Source organism: Diabrotica undecimpunctata, chromosome 11 (assembly GCF_040954645.1).
Source record: "Diabrotica undecimpunctata isolate CICGRU chromosome 11, icDiaUnde3, whole genome shotgun sequence".
In the NCBI taxonomy this organism is placed as follows: domain Eukaryota; kingdom Metazoa; phylum Arthropoda; class Insecta; order Coleoptera; family Chrysomelidae; genus Diabrotica; species Diabrotica undecimpunctata.
In genome coordinates, this window is record NC_092813.1 from 33,622,981 (window position 1) to 33,647,141 (window position 24,161).

At 29.8% G+C, this 24,161-nt stretch overlaps 1 protein-coding gene across 1 annotated transcript in view; it reads right to left on the reverse strand.

Annotated features, from left to right (window-relative positions):
• LOC140452872 (apolipophorins-like) overlaps positions 1-24,161 on the reverse strand; it is a 100,967-nt gene that overhangs the window by 39,626 nt on the left and 37,180 nt on the right. Inside the window, exons 7-8 of the mRNA XM_072547207.1 lie at positions 2,886-3,243; positions 362-659 (exon numbers count right to left, since the gene is read on the reverse strand). Of these exons, the coding sequence (XP_072403308.1) occupies positions 362-659; positions 2,886-3,243 (656 nt within the window). The remainder of the gene's footprint in view (positions 1-361; positions 660-2,885; positions 3,244-24,161) is intronic.

Sequence of the window (24,161 nt, forward strand, 5' to 3'; positions counted from 1 at the left end):
AAAATACTCATAGAGCTTTGGAAAACCCACCTCTAAGTAACGAGGGATATTCTCACTGAACACTGCTCACTTCGATATTACATCTATAGGAGGGATGAATTAAAAATAATAACATGCAGATACTATGAGAGTGCTGAGGAAACGACCAAAGACCAAAAATGTTGTCTGTTATTATAGAGTAATTGTTTGATAACGCTAAATATAACTACAACAGGTATTTCTAAGACCTAATCAGATATCAAACATATTTTGGACACGGACAATAAACTTTCTGACAAGTTTAGATCTTTTGGACTGAAACATTATAATTAAAATTATTTATCTAAAATAATATAATTAAGAATAATAATTAAAAACAAACCTTGGTTAACTTCTTCGTTCATTAGCGCATGTTTAATAGTTTTAACCATCAAATAATTCGGACATCTCATAATTTGTAAATAAGATGCAATCCTAACTTCAGAATCAACTTCCTGCCTTCTAAATATATGTTCAAAATAACTTCTTGTCTCTTCACACCGAGTTCTTCTAAAAGTTTCTACGGCTGCAACTCGTATAGCCACGTCGATCTCAGAATTTTCTATAACTTTGAAAAGTTCTTGGTAGAAGTCTTCCGACATCGTGCCAATGTTAGACAATGCCTTTAGGGTGACCATAATCTATGAAAACAATAAAAAAGATAGCTGAGAAAGTTTGAAATGTATCACAATACTAGAGAAATGTTAAATCAGATATACCATATACCATATTGCTGATTCAATTATACAATTTATACATATATATGTATAATATGTATGTATATATATATATATATATATATATATATATATATATATATATATATATATATATATCCTCTAAAATAACAGCTGAACTGGTAGATGAAAAAGGGGGGTTGAGGTTAATTGGGTATACAGCTAATCAAAAGCCAAGTGTACTCTGTTTAACAATTCATTATATTCATTATATTGGCATCATTAGATGGGAGCTACAATTATTTAAAACATGGTAAAATACAATTTAATAATAGTTTGTTGTTTATATACTTACTTAATTGAGGTTAATGGCAGTGTGATTTTTTTTTTAATACCATCAAGTAAAAATTTTTTTGTTGGAATAATGTTGATTGTAGTTGATGTTGATAATGGAAAATAATCTCAATAAAAGACTCTTCCTCGAGATGGCATTTATCACTCAAATGGATAATTTAATAAATAAGAAATCAGATGTTGAACATCTGAGTGAGATTTATGCTTATTTATTACACATCGAAAAACAAACATTATAAATAGACACATATAAATATTAAATAATTAATACAACACATAATGTAATTTCAAAAAAATTTTTCAATTATAACACACCTTACAGTAAATATTATAATCAAATAAACAACTACTACGTCAACACCATGGAACTAATCATCTTCACAAAAGTCAATTAATAACATTCGATATTTGATAGTTCTAGTACTTAACCTTAATGACATTTACCGAACTAAACGTTGTGTCTGTTTTATTTTTAATTTGAATTGTATTTATTTCCTATATTTTAATTTGTAATCAACATCAACTACAATCAACATTATTCCAACAAAAAAAATTTTTACTTGATGGTATTAAAAAAAATCACACTGCCATTAACCTCAATTAAGTAAGTATATAAACAACAAACTATTATTAAATTGTATTTTACCATGTTTTAAATAATTGTAGCTCTCATCTGATGATGCCAATGAAAATTGGCGAAATATAATGAATTGTTAAACAGAGTACACTTGGCTTTTGATCAGCTGTATACCCAATTAACCTCAACCCCCCTTATATATATATATATATATATATATATATATATATATATATATATATATATATATATATATATATATATATATATATATATATATATATATATACGTTCGAATTATCGGGTAGAGTGGTCTGTAATGAAAATCTTTCTTTTTTCTGAGATACTTAATATTTCGCCATTTATTTAATAGCGTCCTCAGGAGTAAACTAAAACAATTAAAACATTACAAAAAATGGCGTACAAATACATTTTAAAACACACAGAATTTATAAGATTTCGCAAATAAAAACTGACATTGAAGTATTTGAAATATTGAATGTCAAGATTAAATTGTTTTAAGCACTTTCGTTACAGCTATACGATAAAAAATTAAAATCATTTCAAATGTAAAAATAAAAATAACAATAAAAGAAAGGTTAGAAGAATGATATTTCTTTGATGAATTATTAAGGTTAGTTGTTATTAAGATGAATGTTGGCTATATTGAATATTTATAAATTTTGTTCAATATGTTACAATATATGTTACTTGACTGTCCAGTGTCCGTTTTATAATTTAAAGTGTTTTTATTTTTGTTAAAATTTGTTAAGAAAAAGAGGACAAAAGACCGCGCGGAGAGAAACCGCGAAAAAGAAATGTACATCACGGACGACGACGTACCCCTCGATAGACGTGCCATAACAAAAAGAATGAGACAAAGGAGCAGTGAGGACGAAAAGTCCGAACTGGCAAAGATGAAATTGCTATTGAAAGAAAAGAATGCCGAAATAACAGCACTAAAAGAGAAAATACACGAACTGCAGCATATGATAGTACAGTACAGAAGATGAAGTAGAAATGCACACGGGAAGATTTGAGGATATACCGCAAGAAATAAAAGATTTGATAAGAGAAAAGAATAGAGCAAAGCAGACAGCATGTTAATGAGTTAAGATAAGCATAATATTATTTTAAAAATATCAAGTATGAAGTATATACATACAAGTTTATTTAAAAATTCAAAACAAAATACAAATCTTTGCAAATGAATATGTATAAGTACTTTTAAGATTTGTCTGACTTTAATAATAACTTACCTCGTCATGCGTTTCTCTGTTAAATGGAGAGTTTTTGATCAATTCACCAAAATGGTTTTGAAAATATTCATTAATAGAATATATCGAATAGTCACTACTGCACTCTTTGGTATTACTGCAATATGTATGTGCCAAGTTAGATATACTTAAAGCTTTATTTGCAGAAAAAGTTTCAGATTCCTGTAGAAGACTTTGAGCTATATCCATCATTTCGCTATCGGGATTTGGCATAAAACCTATTGATGTTATAAATTCATTAATCGTTGTTTCAGATGCTAATTTTTCAGTTATAATATTTTTCATCAATGTTACGGAGTCAATGGTGTTGACAAAAGGTAGAGCATGGAACAAGTATTGCCTAAAATATACGAAAATGAATCACATTTATATTATAAACAAAAAATATAAATACAATATATATTGTTACGAACATGCATTCAGCGTGGCCCGTGTAACGGCTGCATCTCGCAAGCGACTAGAACTTTTCAGCGATCTCGAGTGCGAGAGGGAACAACCCGTCACGTAGGCGAATTAGAGTTGGGAATGTTCTAGAACATAGTAACTTTGATATATGTAACGATGTAATGAGTAAAGGAGAGTTGTTAAGGTATTACCGAACTGTCAACTTATAAATAAATATATGTATGTAAATTCGAACCGCTCGTTTTATTTAATCTCGCTACAATATATATATATATATATATATATATATATATATATATATATATATATATATATATATATATATATATATATTCTATTTCTTTGTCACTTAAACTGGGCATTCACGTTCCGAGACTTGCGGTCGCACTTAGTAGGACTACTATATATATATATATATATATATATATATATATATATATATATATATATATATATATATATATATATACATATTCTATTTCTTTGTCACTTAAGCTGAGCATTCACGTTCCGAGACTTGCGGTCCCACTTAGTAGGACTACTAGTTTGATATTCGTCTCCACTCACGCTCCGACTTGCTATCCAACTAGCGGTCCAAGTCCAGTTCTAGTTTGTTTTCACGTCGGTGTACATCACTTAATCAAAAAATGTATCGAATATATACTACGCAAAATATAATTAGGAGGAGGAAAGTGGCAACGAAAGTTGTGCTTTTAATCCTTATCGTTTGAAAAAAAAAAGAAGAAAAAATATTGAATGAAGAAATTATTTGTTGATCATGTGAACTATTGTGACATAAAATTGCTTAATGTCATTGATGAGGATTATTACAAAAACTACCTCAGAATGGACAACTTCACTTTTTCGCTGTTGCTGGTAAAAGTTGGTCTACTCATTTCCAAAAATATACCGTCATGCGTGAATGTGTCAGTACTGAACAACGCCTTGTAGCAACTTTACGCTTTCTGGCCACTGGAAGGTCATTTGAGGATCTGAAGTTCAGCTGTAAAATACCTCAACAACTATTGGGAAAGGTGATTTCAGATTGCAGGGCTATAATAATTTTTTTCGTGCAATTAAAAGTTATTTTCTATTATTTGTTTGCGAACTGGGGATTTTTGCTAAGCGATGTCTGACACACAGCACCAATTGAGCTTTTGTTTGGAGCTGATGTGGTAAGCAAATTGTATACAGGGAAGAAATATCAGTTACATAGTGATCTTATAGTAAATTTACTATGTTAATTGGGAATAAGCCACAATATGAGTTAGAAATTAAATGTATTTGTCGTTTGGACTTCCACTTCAAAAATCATTATCAAAATATTCCGAAGTTGTTGGAACGTGAATGGCCTGTTTTAATATTTCGCCAACTGATTGTTGGTTTCATCAGAAGTGCACTACAAATTTATTAAAACAAAGAGATAAGCAACATTAAAATAAAATTACATAAATATTTACTTACAGAGGTAGAAGTGTTCACAAAAAAATAGGACAAGCATTTGTTTTACACTTTCACAATTTCACAAAAAAAACTGTCATCATATTTTTTTCAAAAACTGGGTATTCTAAAGTGACTAAACTTTTGGATCATACAAAAAAAAACACTAAAATAAAGTGAATTCTATAAGGAAAACAATTTATTTCAATCCTAGTGAACATGGCGTTAGTTTTATTGCGTTTTTTTTACAAAAATTTGAGAAAACCATCGTTTTTTTGATCGTATCTCACGTACAGTTAGTGCAAAGGACGACTTTTACCACCACTCATTTTAAAGGTCTTTTCAAGCTCTTTTAAAAATATTATATGAGTTTTGTCGAAAAATGTACCCGTTTTCCGTTATTTAACGTTAAATACTCGTATTGAAAGATAAAAACAAAAACAAACCTTCTTTGAACAGTCATAACTCAGTTAATATTAAACAAAAAATATTCATTAAGAAGCCAATCTTTTTGTTTTTTTATGAGCTTTAATTTTAGTCGTTACACTTTTTTGATAAAACTCTTAGTTTCAGAGCTATTCTTAAAAAACCTTTGAAAAACATGTTTTTTTTTAACGAAAAATGACACTTTTCAACAGCGAATAACTCAAAAAGTATTAATCTAGCGAAAAAAATGTTTACCACATTTTTTGTTTAAAATTTGTCCTTCTATCGAATAGCGTAGTTATATTAAGTAAAAAAATTTCCACCATCGAAAAGGGGTGGCAAACACCCCCAGGGTCGAAGCGCCCATCGGCACTATATAACTTTTGTTCCTTGAGTAATTATTACCAACACACAAAATTTCAAATGAATCAATTCAGTTATAAAGAATTCGGAGGTAAAAACCCTCAGTAACTGATCTATATATGTATAAAATAAAGTAGCAGATATATGGTAAATTAATTTTGAATTAAATGGATTATAGAATATTGCTGTAGATGCTGCTTAACTGATTTGTATCTGCTGTGTAATTTATTACATATTTTGTGTTGGTAATATAATACATTTCGAGAAACAGACTGTTTTTATAATCAGTTACTGTTTGTAGGATTTCAATATTATTATAACCATTGCAGCCTAAGCACTGTATTTTCTAGATTTTATTGGTAGTGTACATTACTGGTGCCATGTCTTTAACACGAGAAAAGAAACTTTTGTTATTAATACCGCTGTACCTACAATTCTAATGTTAGTGTATGGTTTGAAGAGAGTTGTAATCTTATTTGTTAGATTATCAACAAAGGGAAATCTTTTATATTTAAATTTTTGTGAAGCATCTCTATCCAATGATCCATCATAATAGTGGGAGTTGTAAATGAATTGTTTAAGGAGTGTCTTCGGATAACCGTTGTTCATAAATATCTCAAGTAATTTACTCTGACTATTACCAAAGAAGATAGACGCTTATAGAAGACCAGTTCAAATGGGCGATTTGGTTACGGTTTAAGAGGGTGGCTGCATAAACTCACAGCGTGGTGCCGTGGCCGTCGGCTTAAAACTATCTTGAAAATTTCATAATGAAATATGTAGTTAGGGGGAAGTGGGAAAGGAGTACGAACGGGTAACTTTGCATCTACGCCTAAACAAATTTCGATGCCATTGATTTGCAAACTGTCTTTTTTTTTGTTTTTTCACAATAAAATCTTTATTTTCAATATATTAAATTGTTAAATTTTTAATTTTAAAACTTAAAAATGTATGATATTTACAATATTCAAAGTATTTATTTTTTTAATTGTATAACTTTGAATTAAAAATGGGTTTGTTCCAACACAACGAAAAACCGTCACATAACTTTTTATTATACTGTTTTTCTGCCCAGAAATTAACGAAACAATTTTAAAAAATTTCAATTTAAAAAAAAAGTATTCAATGAAACTTTTTACTAAATTATGAAATTTTCCATTTCGCCAAAACTTCCATTTCATCCATAATTTTTCAATAACAACAAAAAGCATTCCTGATTTATTTTTGAAATAACAAAATAAACTTTAACAGTACATTTTAATGAATAGTACCTATATGTGAAAGTTTTTACGCTGTATGGGTACTATTTAATCTTGTTTTAAAATAACAACTAATAGTATCTAAAACATAATTTTCACAATGAATGAATATTGGTGAAATTATTACAATATAGTCTTAAACTGATTTATACTTAAGATTTGTACATATTTCAATTAAAAATTTGAATTATAATAATTTTTCTAAAAAGATTAATTTATTAAAAGTTAAAATAATATTATTTTCTTTAAACAATTTTATAAAACGCAAAAATTTAATCCTATTCTACGACCACGCGGCATCTACATATAAAAATATCTAAAGTTGCATTTATTGCCCCACTCTTTCATATTTTAGAAGCAAACCGCTCCTTAGTGGTACCACGTGCAACACGTGCGTTCCACTCGTCCCACTTTTCTTTATCTATGTCCCATCTTTTGCTATGCTCAAAAATAACAGTGAAAAATTCTTCTATAAGCGTCTATATTCTTTGCTATTACTTAGAAACTGGTCGTCACATATATTGAGTATTCTATTTTTCATAACAAGAACTATACTGTATTTCTGGTGTTTTGGGAGGTTAGAAGCAAAGTTTAGAAATCTGCCTGATGCAGTAGATTTTTGGTACCAATCTAGTATTATATGATTGCCTTCCGTGCGGATTACTTTAGTGTCTAAGAAAGGTACGCCATGGTTAGTTTTTCTTTCAACAGCAAACTGTATTTTGTCATTAAAAAGAGTTAAATGTATTTTTTAAGATGGTGTCAACCTGATCGTTTGGTACGGTACAGAAAATGCCATTGACAAATTTGTATAGGAAGGTTAGTATAAATGGAAGGTTGATTGTAGTATTTTCTATTACATGATCTAAAACAATGAGTGCCAATATATTACTTATCGGACTACCCATGGGTGTTCCAAAGATTTTACGATAAAATGTTTTGTTAAATGAAAGGTAGATATTTTTAAAAATAAATTTTAGCAATGTCAAAAAACTTTCTTTAAGATTGTGTTTTTGACATTAGTTCCCATTTTCGACGTATAATTGAATATACTAAGTCTTCCGAAATATTAGTGAATAGTGAAATTGCATCCAGAGAGATTATTACATAATTATCAGGTAATTTTGTACCTCCGATCTTATTCACAAATGTGAACGTATCTTTAACATTCAAATATGTCATATCTTTAAAGGTATTTTGTAAAATGTTACACAAAAATTTGGATATATTACAAGTAACAGAGTTTATTGAACTAGTAATGGCACGTACAGGAACATTTTCTTTATGGATTTTTGGTAGACAGTACAGTTAACGGAAACAATAGATGTGAAAAAGGGACTACGCCAGGGAGACGCTCTATCATGCATCTTGTTCAACATCGTACTCGAGAAAATACTGAGGGACACAACAGTCAATACACGAGGAACAATCATTAATAAAAGCGTGCAAATACTAGCATTTACAGATGATATTGACATAATCGCAAGATCAAGAAGAGAAATGATAGAGGCATACAACCAAATAGAACGAGCTGCACAAAATAGTGGTCTTAAAATCAATCAGATCAAAACAAAATATATGCAGGTAAGTAAAAACGCAGAAATAAGGCAGCCACAAAATATAACAATAGGAGAATGCAACATAGAGGGGGTAAAAAACTTTATATACTTGGGATCCCTAGTCACGTCTGATAATAACGTTACGGAGGAAGTGAAGAGGCAAATATTTATTGTAAATAAATGTTACCATGGCTTAATTAGACACCTAATGTCGCAATAAAGACAAAATGCCAAATATATAAAACCCTAATAAGACCGGTACTCACATATGGCTCAAAAACCTGGACACTCACTAAAAGAGAGGAAACGTTGTTAGCCACCTTCGAAAGAAAAACTTTACGACACATATATAAGGGCACAAAAGAAAACGGAATATGGCGAAGAAGATACAACTCTAAACTATACAAAATATACCAGGATCCGGATATTATAAAATTCATTAAAATAGGACGGCTGCGTTGGATAGGACATGTAGAAAGATTGGAAGAAGGCGAAATACCAAACAAAATATTCAAACAGATGCCAGTAGGAAAAAGAATAAGAGGAAGATCAAAACTAAGATACTTAGAACAAATAGAAAATGATATAACAACCTTAAAAATAAAAAACTGGAGAAAAAAAGCACGAAACAGATCAGAATGGAGAAGAATCCTGGAACAGGCTAAGACCCAAAAAGGGTTGTCCAGCCAGTGATGATGATGAGTACAGTTTTGGAAAAGAAGAATTATAGATAGTAAGTTCTTTTGCCTGTTGATCAGTATGTTGTGTTTTGGATTTTAATCTCTTTATTAAGTTATTGAATGAAGTTTGTATTGATGATGTTGGATCTTTAGGTAGTCGTAAATATATTAGAGGATCATTCAGAAGTAACTCATTTTTTTTAATATATTCATCGTTGTTGAGAGCAACAGTACAACCACGTTTATTAGACTAAAATAAGCAGTTCTGGATGAGAGTGAAGAAAAGTTATCATTTCCATGTCAGCAAGAAAGATATCTAGCCTCAAGTCACTCCGGACTGATGGTATTGCAAATTTTGGACCAAGAGAGAGGAAGTTAGAAATATCTTTTGCTATTACTATATTGGATATGTTTTTAATTTATGCACAATTGTCTCTTTAAATATATATTCATTTGTTGACTGATGCTGATAGAGCTTTTTAAATTTTTTTAATATTCTTTTGTTTTATTTTCTTAAAGTTAGTATTAAAATTTCGTTTTAAACTGGCTTTAAAATCATTTAAAATATTAATGATATTATATCTGCTAACTTAAGTTTTGTATTTGTAATAATATTGTGGAATCTCGAAATAATAAATTACAAAGCAGATACGAATCAGTTAAGCAGCATCTACAGAAATATTCTGCAATCCATTCAAAATTAATTGACCATGTACCTGCTACTTTATTAATATAGAGTTCAACAAATTTAAGTTTGGGAATGTGACGTAGTGTTTGGCGCAGGTAGGCGGACTGTTTCTACCAATGGCGGGCGGAAACAGGTAGATTTAAAATAATTTTTCATAAGTATATTCAATTAAAATGAAGAATGAATTTTTTGAGTAAAATATTAGGAGCACTTTAATAAATAAAAAATTCCTCAATACTTACAATTTATTAACATTACCATGAAGAAAGAGTTTTAAATTTGCAAAAAAAAATAAATAGTTTATTTTAACTAATTCAATAATATATTTATTTATCTAAACAAGAATGCTTTAGTTATAATTACCCGCATGATTCTAAGATCTCTATTCTTAAGATCAAACGAACTTACCTGAAGTTCGATCTTGATTATATGAGGCCTCATCGAAATAAATAAATAAATTGTAGATCTCCGCCTATGGCTAATTACTCACATTTCAAAGTTAGTATAAACAACCACTCGAAACCTCTTCTCAGCATCTCTGGCCTATACTCTTCAGTCTATTTGAAAGTTGTTGTTGCAACATATTATGGGCATTTTTCCAAAATGTTAGGGTGGGTTGGGACTTATTTATTTCGATGAGGCCTCATATAATCAAGATCGAACTTCAGGTAAGTTCGTTTGATCTTAAGATTATATTCGGCCTCATCTCATAAATAAATAAATTGTAGATGTTTAAAGTCGTTGCAACAACTTTATTATAATAATGCCCAACATATTATATGTTCCTAAAATGTAAAGTTCGTATCTAAAAATGCCCTGAGGCAATTAGTTAACACATTACTTAACATAATCCAACCTTAACTAAATGTATCTTTTAAATCAATTTTGACATGAACAACCTTGAGATATAAGTCTGACAACTTTATTATCTTCTATCTTAAAATGTACATTTCCAACAATTTTATTAAAATTTTTAAGATATAAAATAAGATGGTATGATCCATCTGATTTTGGAAATGCAAAAACCTTGGAAATATGCTGATCATCACTATGATCAACATTAGATATTGCACCACTAAGCATTAATTTGTTTATAAGGTTTGTAATAATTTGTTTTGGTTTCTTTGCAAGTGGGATAATCATACCTCGTATGTATGTTAATACCTTTTTGTTGCCCTGATTTCTTCAATTCTTTCGCAGTCTTGACCTTATTGTCAAGATCATTACCAAAAGGCGATTCAGTGATTGTGGTATCCTTTAATACATCTGCCATTTCTTTATTTAAATTAATGGCTATTAGTTCTCTTCGCGATACTGACTCTGAATAATGAATGTTTGTCAATAAGCGGCTGGCATCGCTATACTCTTTAATTCCTCCCTCCTTTTCACCAAGCATGTTTGTTAAAGCTATTCCTATAGCTGCCATACTAGCATCAATTTATTACTGGAGCAGTACTAAACGAGCATCTTTGCGAAGTGTGGAGTCACTTACCGCTACTTTTACTTCCGGATTTATATCTAGAGGAGCCACTAGCTTGCAGATATTTTCTTCTAGTCCGGAAGTTAAAATATGAGCCTATCGAGCGGCAATCTGTTTGTATGGAGCTTGCAACTGATATCTTTACTTGATATCAGGCCTGAACCTATTTATTTCAAACCAAATGCTTAAGTTTGTCACTACAAACTGTATTATAGATATTATTATTCACCGTATTATTTTTATCACAAACAATATTCATTATCAGGATAAGTTCCCCGAATATTTCCTCTACAAATTTTGTTATTCCAACAAATATTTTGTCCTGAATATTTGTCATCACAAACAAATATTTCTTCTGCATAATTTTTTTTTTTTTTTTTTTTTTTTTTTTTTTTTTTTTTTTTTTTTTTTTTTTTGCCATCACAGATAAATATTAATTGTGAATATTTCGGTCAGGTGTCAACACAAACACCTATAGTAGGTAAGTTTATTTGTTATTCTTAATAACAATTTTCTATTTACACATGTGATAATATTATATACACAATAATATATACACATTATATACACATACATATACACATATATACACACATATATACATACATACACATATATACATACACATATACACACACATATGTATATATATATTATTGACGATCATTTGTCATCACAACCAAATATTTACTTAGATAATTTCCAAAGTGATAGAAGAAAACATGAAAAAAATTTTTATTATTAATCCACTATTGTTAATATTCGTCATCACAGACAAATGTTAATCGTGAATATTTTAGTCAGGTGTCATCACATACACCTATAATAGGTAAGTTTATTTGTTGTTTTTAATAACAATTTTTTATTTACACATGTGATAATATTATATATATGGTATTACCAACTATATTATTGACGATATTTGTCATCACAAACAAATATTTACTTGGATACTTTCCAACGTGAACGAAGAAAAAATGAAAAATTTATAAAGTATTCCAATATTGTTAGTATTCGTCATCACAGACAAATGTTAATTGTAAATATTTTAGTCAGGTGTCATCACAAACACCTATAGTAGAGGTGTCATCACAAACACCTATAGTAGGTAAGTTTATTTGTTGTTCTTAAAAACAATTTTTTATTTACACATGTGATAATATTATATATATGGTATTACCAACTATATTATTGACGATATTTGTCATCACAAACAAATATTTACTTGGATACTTTCCAACGTGAACGAAGAAAAAATGAAAAATTTATAAAGTATTCCAATATTGTTAGTATTCGTCATCACAGACAAATGTTAATTGTGAATATTTTAGTCAGGTGTCATCACAAACACCTATAGTAGAGGTGTCATCACAAACACCTATAGTAGGTAAGTTTATTTGTTGTTCTTAAAAACAATTTTTTATTTACACATGTGATAATATTATATATATGGTATTACCAACTATATTATTGACGATATTTGTCATCACAAACAAATATTTATTTGGATAATTTCTAAAAAGAAGGAAGAAAAAATGAAAATTTTTATAAGTATTCCAATATTGTTAATATTCGTTATCACAGAAAAATATTAATTGTGAATATTTTAGTCAGGTGTCATCACAAACACCTATAGTAGAGGTGTCATCACAAACACCTATAGTAGGTAAGTTTATTCGTTGTTCTTAAAAAACAATTTTTATTTACACATGTGATAATATTATATATGGTATTACCAACTATATTATTGACGATATTATTTGTCCTCACAAACAAATATTTATTTGGATAATTTCCAAAAAGAAGGAAGAAAAAATGAAAATTTTTATAAGTATTCTCCAATATTGTTAATATTCGTCATCACAGACAAATGTTAATTGTGACTATTTTAGTCAGGTGTCATCACAAACCCTATAGTAAAGGTGTCATCACAAACACCTATAGTAGGTAAGTTTATTTGTTGTTCTTAATAACAATTTTTTATTTACACATGTGATAATATTATATATATGGTAGTACCAACTATATTATTGACGATATTTGTCATCACAAACAAATATTTATTTGGATAATTTCCAAAAAGAAGGAAGAAAAAATGAAAATTTTGATAAGCATTCCAATATTGTTAATATTCGTCATCACAGACAAATGTTAATTGTGAATATTTTAGTCAGGTGTCATCACAAACACCTATAGTAGAGGTGTCATCACAAACACCTATGGTAGGTAAGTTTATTTGTTGTTCTTAAAAACAATTTTTTATTTACACATGTGATAATATTATATATGGTATTACCAACTATATTATTGACGATATTATTTGTCCTCACAAACAAATATTTATTTGGATAATTTCCAAAAAGAAGGAAGAAAAAATGAAAATTTTTATAAGTATTCTCCAATATTGTTAATATTCGTCATCACAGACAAATGTTAATTGTGACTATTTTAGTCAGGTGTCATCACAAACACCTATAGTAGAGGTGTCATCACAAACACCTATAGTAGGTAAGTTTATCTGTTGTTCTTAATAACAATTTTTTATTTACACATGTGATAATATTATATATATGGTATTACCAACTATATTATTGACGATATTTGTCATCACAAACAAATATTTATTTGGATAATTTCCAAAAAGAAGGAAGAACAAATGAAAATTTTGATAAGCATTCCAATATTGTTAATATTCGTCATCACAGACAAATGTTAATTGTGAATATTTTAGTCAGGTGTCATCACAAACACCTATAGTAGAGGTGTCATCACAAACACCTATAGTAGGTAAGTTTATTTGTTATTCTTAATAACAATTCTTTATTTACACATGTGATAATATTTTATATGGTATTACCAACTATATTATGGACGATATTTGTCATCACAAACAAATATTTACTTGAATACTTTCCAAGTGAAAGAAGAAAAAATGAAAAAATTTTATTAAGTATTCCAATATTGTTAGTATTCGTCATGACAGACAAATATTAATTGTGAATATTTCGGTCAGGTCAACCCTGCGATAGTATTTATTACCACCTACCTTATGTACTTAGTATATTCTTATCTTAATTCCCCTCTGAGACAACAATTTTAACCAACACTTGAAACACTTTCATTATCTGAAATTTCTGCTTGAGTATCACTTTTCAAGCTCGGTGTTATGAATCTGGATATGATAAATGACGTCGTGAACGATTTTTTTTCGGTAATTCGTTGCCGAATTAATTTTACGCGCTGTGTGTGTAGCAATTATCACATAAACGAAGACTGAAGAGTATAGGCCAGAGATGCTGAGAAGAGGTTTCGAGTGGTTGTTTATACTAACTTTGAAATGTGAGTAATTAGCCATAGGCGGAGATCTACAATTTATTTATTTATGAGATGAGGCCGAATATAATTCCGAATTTGAATCACTATCCGTATCCTAAAAAATGCTTTCTTCGTATAAACCAGTATTAAAAACATAAATGGTCCAGCGTAGTGGCTAACAAATGTTCGTTTTCGATTTGAGTGTTTTCATATTTTTGTACGTGTTTACATATAGTAACCCACTCTTCTATTAACATGTCTAAAAATTTTGTTTTTGCTATATTTTCAACATTATTTATATTAAACGTTGTATTATATGTAGCCTCTTTACCTTTTACCAAAGCCCATATTTTTTCGATAAAGTCTAACTCCGGAAGATAGGAAATCAAGCGAAGTACTTTATGTCGATGTTGTTAAAGCTCATAATCTAGTACATAAACAAGTGGAAAACGTGGTTTATGGGCTTGTATAATTTTATATAACTCCGCTTTGGTTAGTGTTTGTGGAAAAGGAATACTTTTTTCCTATAACTACTTTACTATAATATCCCTACGGCTAGCAGACGTCACATTTCTTCCATTAGTACATTATGGTAGGATGCATTATCAACTATATACCAGGACCGAATTTTTGGGTAAGTTAGGGAAGAGCTGACTTCTGATCCACTTTATAAAATTAAGGTGGTTCATATCGTCATCATAGTCGCCACTCTTGGATCCTAAGAATGGCGAATTTGCCTCGTTAACGAATTTGCCTCGTTAACAGAATTTAATTTATTATAAAACTTTAATAGTAATTATGGCTTACAGTACTGTTATTGTTATTAAAATTGATTTTTTAATTATAAGCATGCACCTGATTTAAAAATTAACACAGCGTTAAGTACAAATCCAGTCTCTCTTCCAGCATGAACAATAATCAGCCTTTTGTCCTTAGAAATCGGTTTCTTTAAATTATATGGTTATATCTTCAGATTAAGATTAAATTAGCTAGTTTGAATATTCCATTCGTTTTAAACGAATATCATAACTTACCATTAGGACACTCCTATTGTCTTCGAGTTTTCGCCACCTGTAATTTGTTCGAGATGATTTGAGAGTATCTGTTCAAAAGTATAATGGTTTAATTTTGTTCATATCTTTTTAGGATATTGTTAAATAATTATTATTAATAACTGAACTAAATCCACTATAGATACACTTAATGACTTAATATTACACTAAATATTACTACCAATATACTAAGCATTAATCTAAAAAAAATTAATAAAATATCCAACAAGATCAAATCAACAGGTGAAATACTTTGCGATACGTACTTCTCAAACTACGACACTGGCAAGCAGCACGCTTGTCGTTTCCATGGTAACAATAGTAAACACGATTCACTGCGCATAGTCGAGTTACGAGTCATATTCCCAAACTTAAGTTTGTTGCAGTATACATAGCAATTCAAAGTAACTCGTCTATCTCACTATACAATTTTTGTTGTTTTATGTGTATTTTAACTTATTTTTTAATTGTTACTCTAATTGTGAAAGTGTAAAACAAATGTTTGTCTTATGTTTTTTTTGTTAATAGTTCTATCTCTGTGAGTAAATATTTATGTGATTTTATCTTGATTTTGCCTATCTCTTTGTTTCAAAAAATTTGTAGTGCATTTCTAATGAAGCCAAATATTGGCGACATATCAAGTAACAAAAATACAATTGTTTTAATTCCAGACAACCAGAACCTGAAATATACCAAAGAAAATTATTATATAATATATATAACTCAAATTTGGGAATGCCAAAAGTCCTTTTTTAAAAAAAGAATTTATTAGAGCTAAAACGACTAATTACAATAAAATCAGATTCTAAACTGAATAAAATATTAGTTAAAATAAAACATATACAGTTGCAATTATACAATTCACAATATTACGAAACATAGCATCAGCACTCCTAAGTTCAATGTCTTTGACCATGTCAGCACTCCTAAGTCCATGGCCTGAATAAACCCATAGGCGTCGCTCTATAACTCCTCTTCCCCTAGATTGAAGCTTCTTGTGGGAGGTGAATTTTCGAAGTGGAATCGTCTGGGTCCTGTATGTTTGACATTCTTATGTCTTCTTTTCTTTTGGTTTCTTTTCTTGTTTTTATCGTTATTTTCTTATAAATAATGTAGATCATTATTACAACGATGGCAAGATATAATATGATCGTCCAAATGATGGGAATGTGGTAATTTTCTCTTTGTTCCATGATGGGTGTGATTCTGTTTGTGGGATTTTTTTTTTCAAATTTTAAATTAATTTGGTTATTTTGTAGACGGCTTGGACATTGGAAATTTTTACCGTGGGCGCAAATGTCGTTGAGAGGTATTATTGTATTTTTATTGTTTACCAAATATCTTGTATTAGGTATTATTATTGCAAATTCTGACTCAATTTGTGTGGGTATAGGTAATAAATAGTAGAGATCAAAGATGTTCTCAAAATCGATAGGAATTGTCAGAAAATATTGAATTTGGTTTTCCTCTATTTTACAGGTGATTTCCAGAATAGATTCAAAATCTAAAATATTTTCGTGTTTTAATGCAAACGGTAATTGTGTTTTGTAAAATAAAGAGGTTTTTTGTTTGCTATTTTTGATATATTGAATAATATTAACGTAGTTGTACGTCTCTGATCTAAAGAATTCGCTGTTAGAAATGTTATTTTTAAGATACTCAAATTGCTTGTTCAGGTTGTCATATTCAGTTACAAGTGGTTTTAAATTATAAAAATATACAAATGTATGACTAGATTTTTGGAGTTTTGCGGTTCCTAATTTTATAGGTAGAATGCCTAGGTTGTGGGTTGTGTGTGTGGTCCTTTATTTCAGCTGTTGTATGTCCGATTGTGACGAACCTGGAAAAATATAAGTTTTCCGTTTAGGTCGTTTTACATTTGAAAGGTAGTATTTTTATGCCGCTTAATGAGTTTTGCTGTTTTCTTAAATTTATTTATGGATTTAATATTTTCTTTTTGATATTTATTTTTAGTTTTTCCTTTTATTTGTCTGTTTCGCACAAATACTTCGGTAGGAATTTCTTTTGGTAATTCCTCGCGTGTTTCATTTGCTTTATTTATAACTTTTGCTTTATTTTCCTGAAGTTTTTTGTTAATATTAGAAATAATAATATTAAATGGGGAGTTGGTATCTAAATGTCCCGTAACTAGTTCATGGGGTTTCATTTTTGTTACGGCGTGGACAGTACTGTTGTAAGCTAATAATGCATAGTTTACTTTTTGTTCTATTGGGTCGGATTTATACTCATTTTGATTGTTTAGTAACCTGATATGTTCTATAATAGTTGAATGAAATCTTTCAGCTATATCATTTGATTCTGGATGCTGGGAGGAGATAAAGTGGATTTTTACCTTGTGTAATGCTAATAAGTCTTTATTGACTGAATTTTTTAGTTCTGTACCATTGTCTGAAATGATTTATTCTGGAATACTATGGTGAGTAAAGAATCTAATTAAAGCGTTTGCTACTTTGATACCTTGAGCAGAATTAAGTTTATAAAGTTGGGCATATTTAGAGAAAGAATCGACTATCGTTAGAAATTTGGTATTTTCAAGAGTTATGGAATCTAAATGTAAAATCTGAAATGGCTTAATTGCTGTAGGAGAAATGCTAAATACTGGCTTTATGGGATTCCTATCATATTTTGTTATTTGGTATATTTCGCATTCATTAATATAAGTTTGTATAGAAGCTCGTTGATTGGGCCAATAATATAATGATTTAATTCGGTTATCTGTTTCATCTAAACCTCTATGATTTTGCTTGCCTTCATGATAGTTTTGAATTATTTCTTTAATTTGGTTTATAGGAACATCGATAAGTTTCTTAGTGCAATTAATAAATGATATTTGAGAATTTTTAAAGTATTTTTGGATAATAACGCTAAATTTCTCATATACTGGGTCTTAAAAATAAAGGTGATAATATTTTATTTTGGGTATGGTATATTCTTTAATAAAATCAATAACATCACGCTCAAAATTGTTTTTTGAGAACTGGACACGAATTCTTTGTCTTTTATCAAATAATTTGATTATAGTGGGACTAGCAGGATTAAAATTAACTTCAGAAATAAAAATTTGATTAATTCCCGTGTTTACAGGGTTCTCGGAAATAGGAATTCCGGAGGTAGGATTTTCTACATTGGTGTGTATCGTCTCACCGTCATCAGGATTTTCTTCTTGTCTATAATCTTCATCTATTTCAACAATCAGCGATTCTGTATCTGGTTCATTATTAAGATTTTGTTGAGCTTGTTCATTAAGTGTTTCCATATATTCAACAATATTTTTTGGATTTGGATTTAAAATTTGTTCGTATTCAGCAAACTTTTCCACCATGATTGGGGAAGTTACATCCAATTTAAAATAAGATTCAGAAGAATTAAAAATCGTGCAAATAGCCTTATTGTTTTCTACCGTCGTAAGGCATTCCGGAATTTCTAATTTACCGATTTGTGTATATGGTATAATTACATCGCCATTTTTTATATTTTCAACATTTAAACTGATAACTTGCTCGGTTCGTGGCGGCACTACTATACAATTCGTGTTTCCACTATTCCCGGCTTTATAATAATTTAATTTGATCTTACTCTGCGAAGTAATTAAAACATTATTGGCCAAATCAATTTTTGCATTTAATTTTTTTAAATTATCGAGGCCTAATAAGCAGTGAAAATAATCATGGAATTTAAAAACGCAATAACTTAAATTTAATTTATTTTTGGTATTAAAAATTTTCGATAAGGGAATTTCAGTACAGTAATTTTCCTGTTTTGCTCCAAGTGCTGTTGAAATTTGAAAGGGTTTACGAAAAATTGAATTTTTAAAATATTTTTCAGCGACTTCTGGGGTTACAGACGATTTTGTGCTCCCAGTGTCTATTAGTACTTTAAGATTATGCTCAGGAAATACAATGTACGGCAATTCACTTTCGTTATTTATCAGATTTAAAAGTTCAACTTGAGTAATTATGGATTTTCCGAGGCTTTGTTCTCTAAAAAATGATTCTCATTAGTTAATTCAACTTCCTCAGTGTCGCCAATATTATGTAGCTCCTCAGCTATGATATTTTGTGGTTGACTTGAAAATGTATTATTGAAGCGTCTTTGATTTCCAAAATTTGTTGGTCTAAAAGTATTTTGACTAGTGGTACTCATTGGAGTTGGGGCTTGAAATCTTTGATTTGGGTTTGATTTAAAGACATTACTACTTCTGTTATTTGTAAAAATATTAGTTCCTCTGTTATTATTTAAAAAAGAGGTTGATGCTAATGGTTGTCTTGTTTGTTGAAATTGTGTGGAGTTTGTTATAGGTGGGGCTTGAATTCTTTGTCGAGGTTCATTGAATGTAAAGGATCTGTTCGTTTGGGGAAATTTTTGTTGAAAGTTAAGATTTGGTCTTGGATTACGATTATTTTGAAAATTTGGCTTTGTTTGCCTAGATTGTGAAGAATTATTTTCATTTAAATAAATTTGAAAATCGTTACTTAAAATACTTAGTGCAGAATTTAAATCTTAGGGTTTTTAGTTCGCATGAAGGTGCCAAGTGGTTCTTTTAGACCACGTAATAATACTCGTAGGGCTAAGTTCCTAAAATAGTTTGATAAAATTAATAATTCTTGGTCATTAAAACGTGTAGTAATCAAAGATATTTGTAAATTCAAAAGATGTTGGACTTTATTGAAGAATTCAAAGGGAGTTTCATTATTTTGCTTTAATTCTGAAATTTCTATACTAAGAGTATAAATATCTCTTTTATCAGCGTATGTATTTAGCAAGGCATCTTTAAGATCTTGCCAGTTCCTAACGACACATGCTGAAATGTTAATAGCAGCTTCACCTTTTACTTTTGCTAATATGCTAGACATAAGGTATTCATTCTGAAAATCATCTGAATCAACTGTATTATAAAATTTAATAATCAATTTTTCACAGATTTCCACGAATCTAGGAAGTAATGTATTTGCTCCGAGGAAAACTGGAATCATGTCAAGATATTCCTTTTTTAACTGTGGGATTGCCATTTTTATTTTATTTTTTAAGTAAAAATTTAAATTAGAAGTACGATTATTTATTAAGGAGGAATTAGAACAAAAATTATCTTTAATAGGGAGTTTTGAGTCAGAATCTGAGTCTGATGAATCAGAATTTATTAGAATTTTAGGCTCTCTATACGACATAAGCACTTACCAGAGAAATATTGTCCACTCCATGTAAGCTGGTTCCCTCAGAAGGTTTGACTAGGCAGGTATCTTCAATATTCACTCGAAAAGTCCACTTAACACGATTCCTGTTATAAAGGGCTACTCAATCCACCCACAGGAATATAACACTTCCGAATTAAGGTCAATAAATCATTGAAACGAACCTAATTTATATTCGTTAAACCCGTTTGACCTAGCTACTGACTGCGCCACTCAAATTTGGGAATGCCAAAAGTCCTTTTTAAAAAAAAGAATTTATTAGAGCTAAAACGACTAATTACAATAAAATCAGATTCTAAATTGAATAAAATATTAGTTAAAATAAAACATATACAGTTTCAATTATACAATTCAATATACAATATTACGAAACATAGCGTCAGAACTCCTAAGTTCAATGTCTTTGACCATGTCAGCACTCCTAAGTCCATGGCCTGAATAAACCCATAGGCGTCGCTCTATAACTTACAAGACTAACTAATAACTAACTATAACTACAAGATTAAGAACAAACAGTTATTGTAATATATATATATATATATATATTTATATATATATATATATATATATATATATATATATATATATATATATATATATATATATATATATCTTACCAAAACGTAATCTATTTAACGTATATATCTCATGTCAACTTTTATTTGTCACTTCATTAATGTCAGTGTCCCGTTTTACGTTTTGGTAAGTTTTATATATATATATATATATATATATATATATATATATATATATATATATATATATATATATATTTAACGTGATTATTTCGACCAAAAAACACTTTATAAATATGTTGGAAATATCAGGTATGTGGTCTATATTAAATAAAAAATCTTTGTTTTTTCTAAAGCTCAATATTTCGCCATTTATTTGATCGCTTCATCGGGAGTAACTGTAAAAAACAAACATTTCAAAACACTGACGTACACTTAGATTTACAATACTTACAGAAATTAAAAGATTATACACATAAATAAAATTAATACTAAAATAACATTATTGTTGATGACACTGTACATTTAATAAAATGCATGTTAAAATTTAAAATATCTTTGAGCACGTTCGTTAACAATCAATAGGATGGAACAAGTAAAAATTATTTCAAAATGCAAAAAATAACAATGTAAGAAAACATTAGAGGAATAGTGTTTCTTTAATTAATCATTAAGGTTAATGACTAATGACTAATGAATGTTAATGAATAAACCTTAATGATTAATTAAAGAAATACTATTCCTCTAATGTTTTCTTACATTGTTATTTTTTGCATTTTGAAATAATTTTTACTTGTTCCATCCTATTGATTGTTAACGAACGTGCTCAAAGATATTTTAAATTTTAACATGCATTTTATTAAATGTACAGTGTCATCAACAATAATGTTATTTTAGTATTAATTTTATTTATGTGTATAATCTTTTAATTTCTGTAAGTATTGTAAATCTAAGTGTACGTCAGTGTTTTGAAATGTTTGTTTTTTACAGTTACTCCCGATGAAGCCATCAAATAAATGGCGAAATATTGAGCTTTAGAAAAAACAAAGATTTTTTATTTAATATAGACCACATACCTGATATTTCCAACATATTTATATATATATATATATATATATATATATATATATATATATATATATATATATATATATATATAGATATTTTACAATAACTGTTTGTTCTTAATCTTGTGCATTTTAGAATCTTAAGAAAGGCAAGGATTTCCTGCCGAAACGTTGATTTCTATGGAAAATAAAATCTAGTTCCACATGTAATATAATTTATTGAACACAGACTTAGTCTGTCAGATAACCAAGCGCCCCAAGTGGACGAATCGCATTTACTTCACTGTGAACAATTATTCAAATCCTAACCAAAATACAAAAAGACTAACGTACTAGTTAAAATCTAAATAGATCTGCTACTTAGACTAGAATACGCTGGTGTATCAGACCGACTTATACATGAGCAAAATGGAAGGATAAGGGGCTTGCGTTTTGGTGTATATAATATATAAAAATAAGCTTATGATTAAATTAATCGTTTGGAACTATGGAACCCATTTGTTGAGATGTGTATACTTAAGAAACTGAATACGGTAACGTGAATGTGTGTAAATAATTCCTTTGCACAATTTAGAATAGGAAGGAAAAGCTCGACATATCTGCTCGAGGAGCAAAGTTCGCATTTACTGATGATGTAGATTCAATACGCTGCAAATACTAATGAAAGGTTGTTTGCCATTGTTGATTAATTATAGTAGCCTAAATTTTAAACCTCTCATTATAGATACAAAGAACTTTTTAAAAATTGTAATATGAATATACATATAAATCTACTGATTGAAAAATAGAAACTTAATTTTATGTCGAAATAAAATAGTAAGACTATAATTTAATGTATAGAACCATCGAAAAAAAATGTTAATCGAGATGGGCCATGGAATCACGTAAATAGACGGCTCGGTGATAGCCTAGTGACCACGCTGTATGACATAACACACACACACACACACATGAGTTCATCCCAACCCCTATGGAACATGAGTGTACCACTGCTAGACAGTGGACCCCCATGTCCGAAGATCAGACCGGTCTCGTTCCAAAAGAGCAAGTCATTTTGGCTCGGTACCTATCTGACCCCCAGGTTTTTCCACCACCCCTCCTCTACGTCTGACATACGCAGAGGAGGCTTGAACTGTTACGTCGGGCGATTTGGGAAAAGAAACACCCTCCGTTTTCCATGACTTGTGGTTAGGCCACCTATCTGTAGGGGTAGCTTAGTGTAGCTTTTCTCCCTATTTACTTTACTGAGTTTACTATGGCTTTACTTTGGGCTCTGTGACCCTAAAAAAATGTGTGTCCGATCAGGGGGTCGACAGCAAACTGTCGGCCCCCTGTTCGGTTGTTGTGTGCTCGGTCACACAGTCGTCAATTTGGCAAAACAAGTTTTGGTCTCCTTGCCGACTGGGCGATCGATAGGCCTGGCCATCGAGCCCGTGCTTGTCGCACACGACCTCGATGCTCAGTTTTCGCGAGTTGCCTGTGGCAACTTAGTCCTGAAGGGCTATTCCTGAAGGGTCTTTTTCCTTAGGGGCGTGCCTGAGGGGCCTCAGCCTTGTGGCTTTACTTATTAGGATTTTGTCCTGTTTATTGATTTTACTTTATTGGCCTATACAGATTTTTGTTAGTGGGTTTTTGGGTGAAATAATAATAGGGGTAGGGGTTTAACAGGGAAACATAAAAGAAAAATTTGGGGGATTGGGCTGGGATTTAGGGTTTTTTTTTTTGGTGAGCTAAGCTCTTTTTTGTTTTTTGATTTTTTTTGTATTTTTGTGTTTTTATGGGCCAAATCTGCTAAGCCA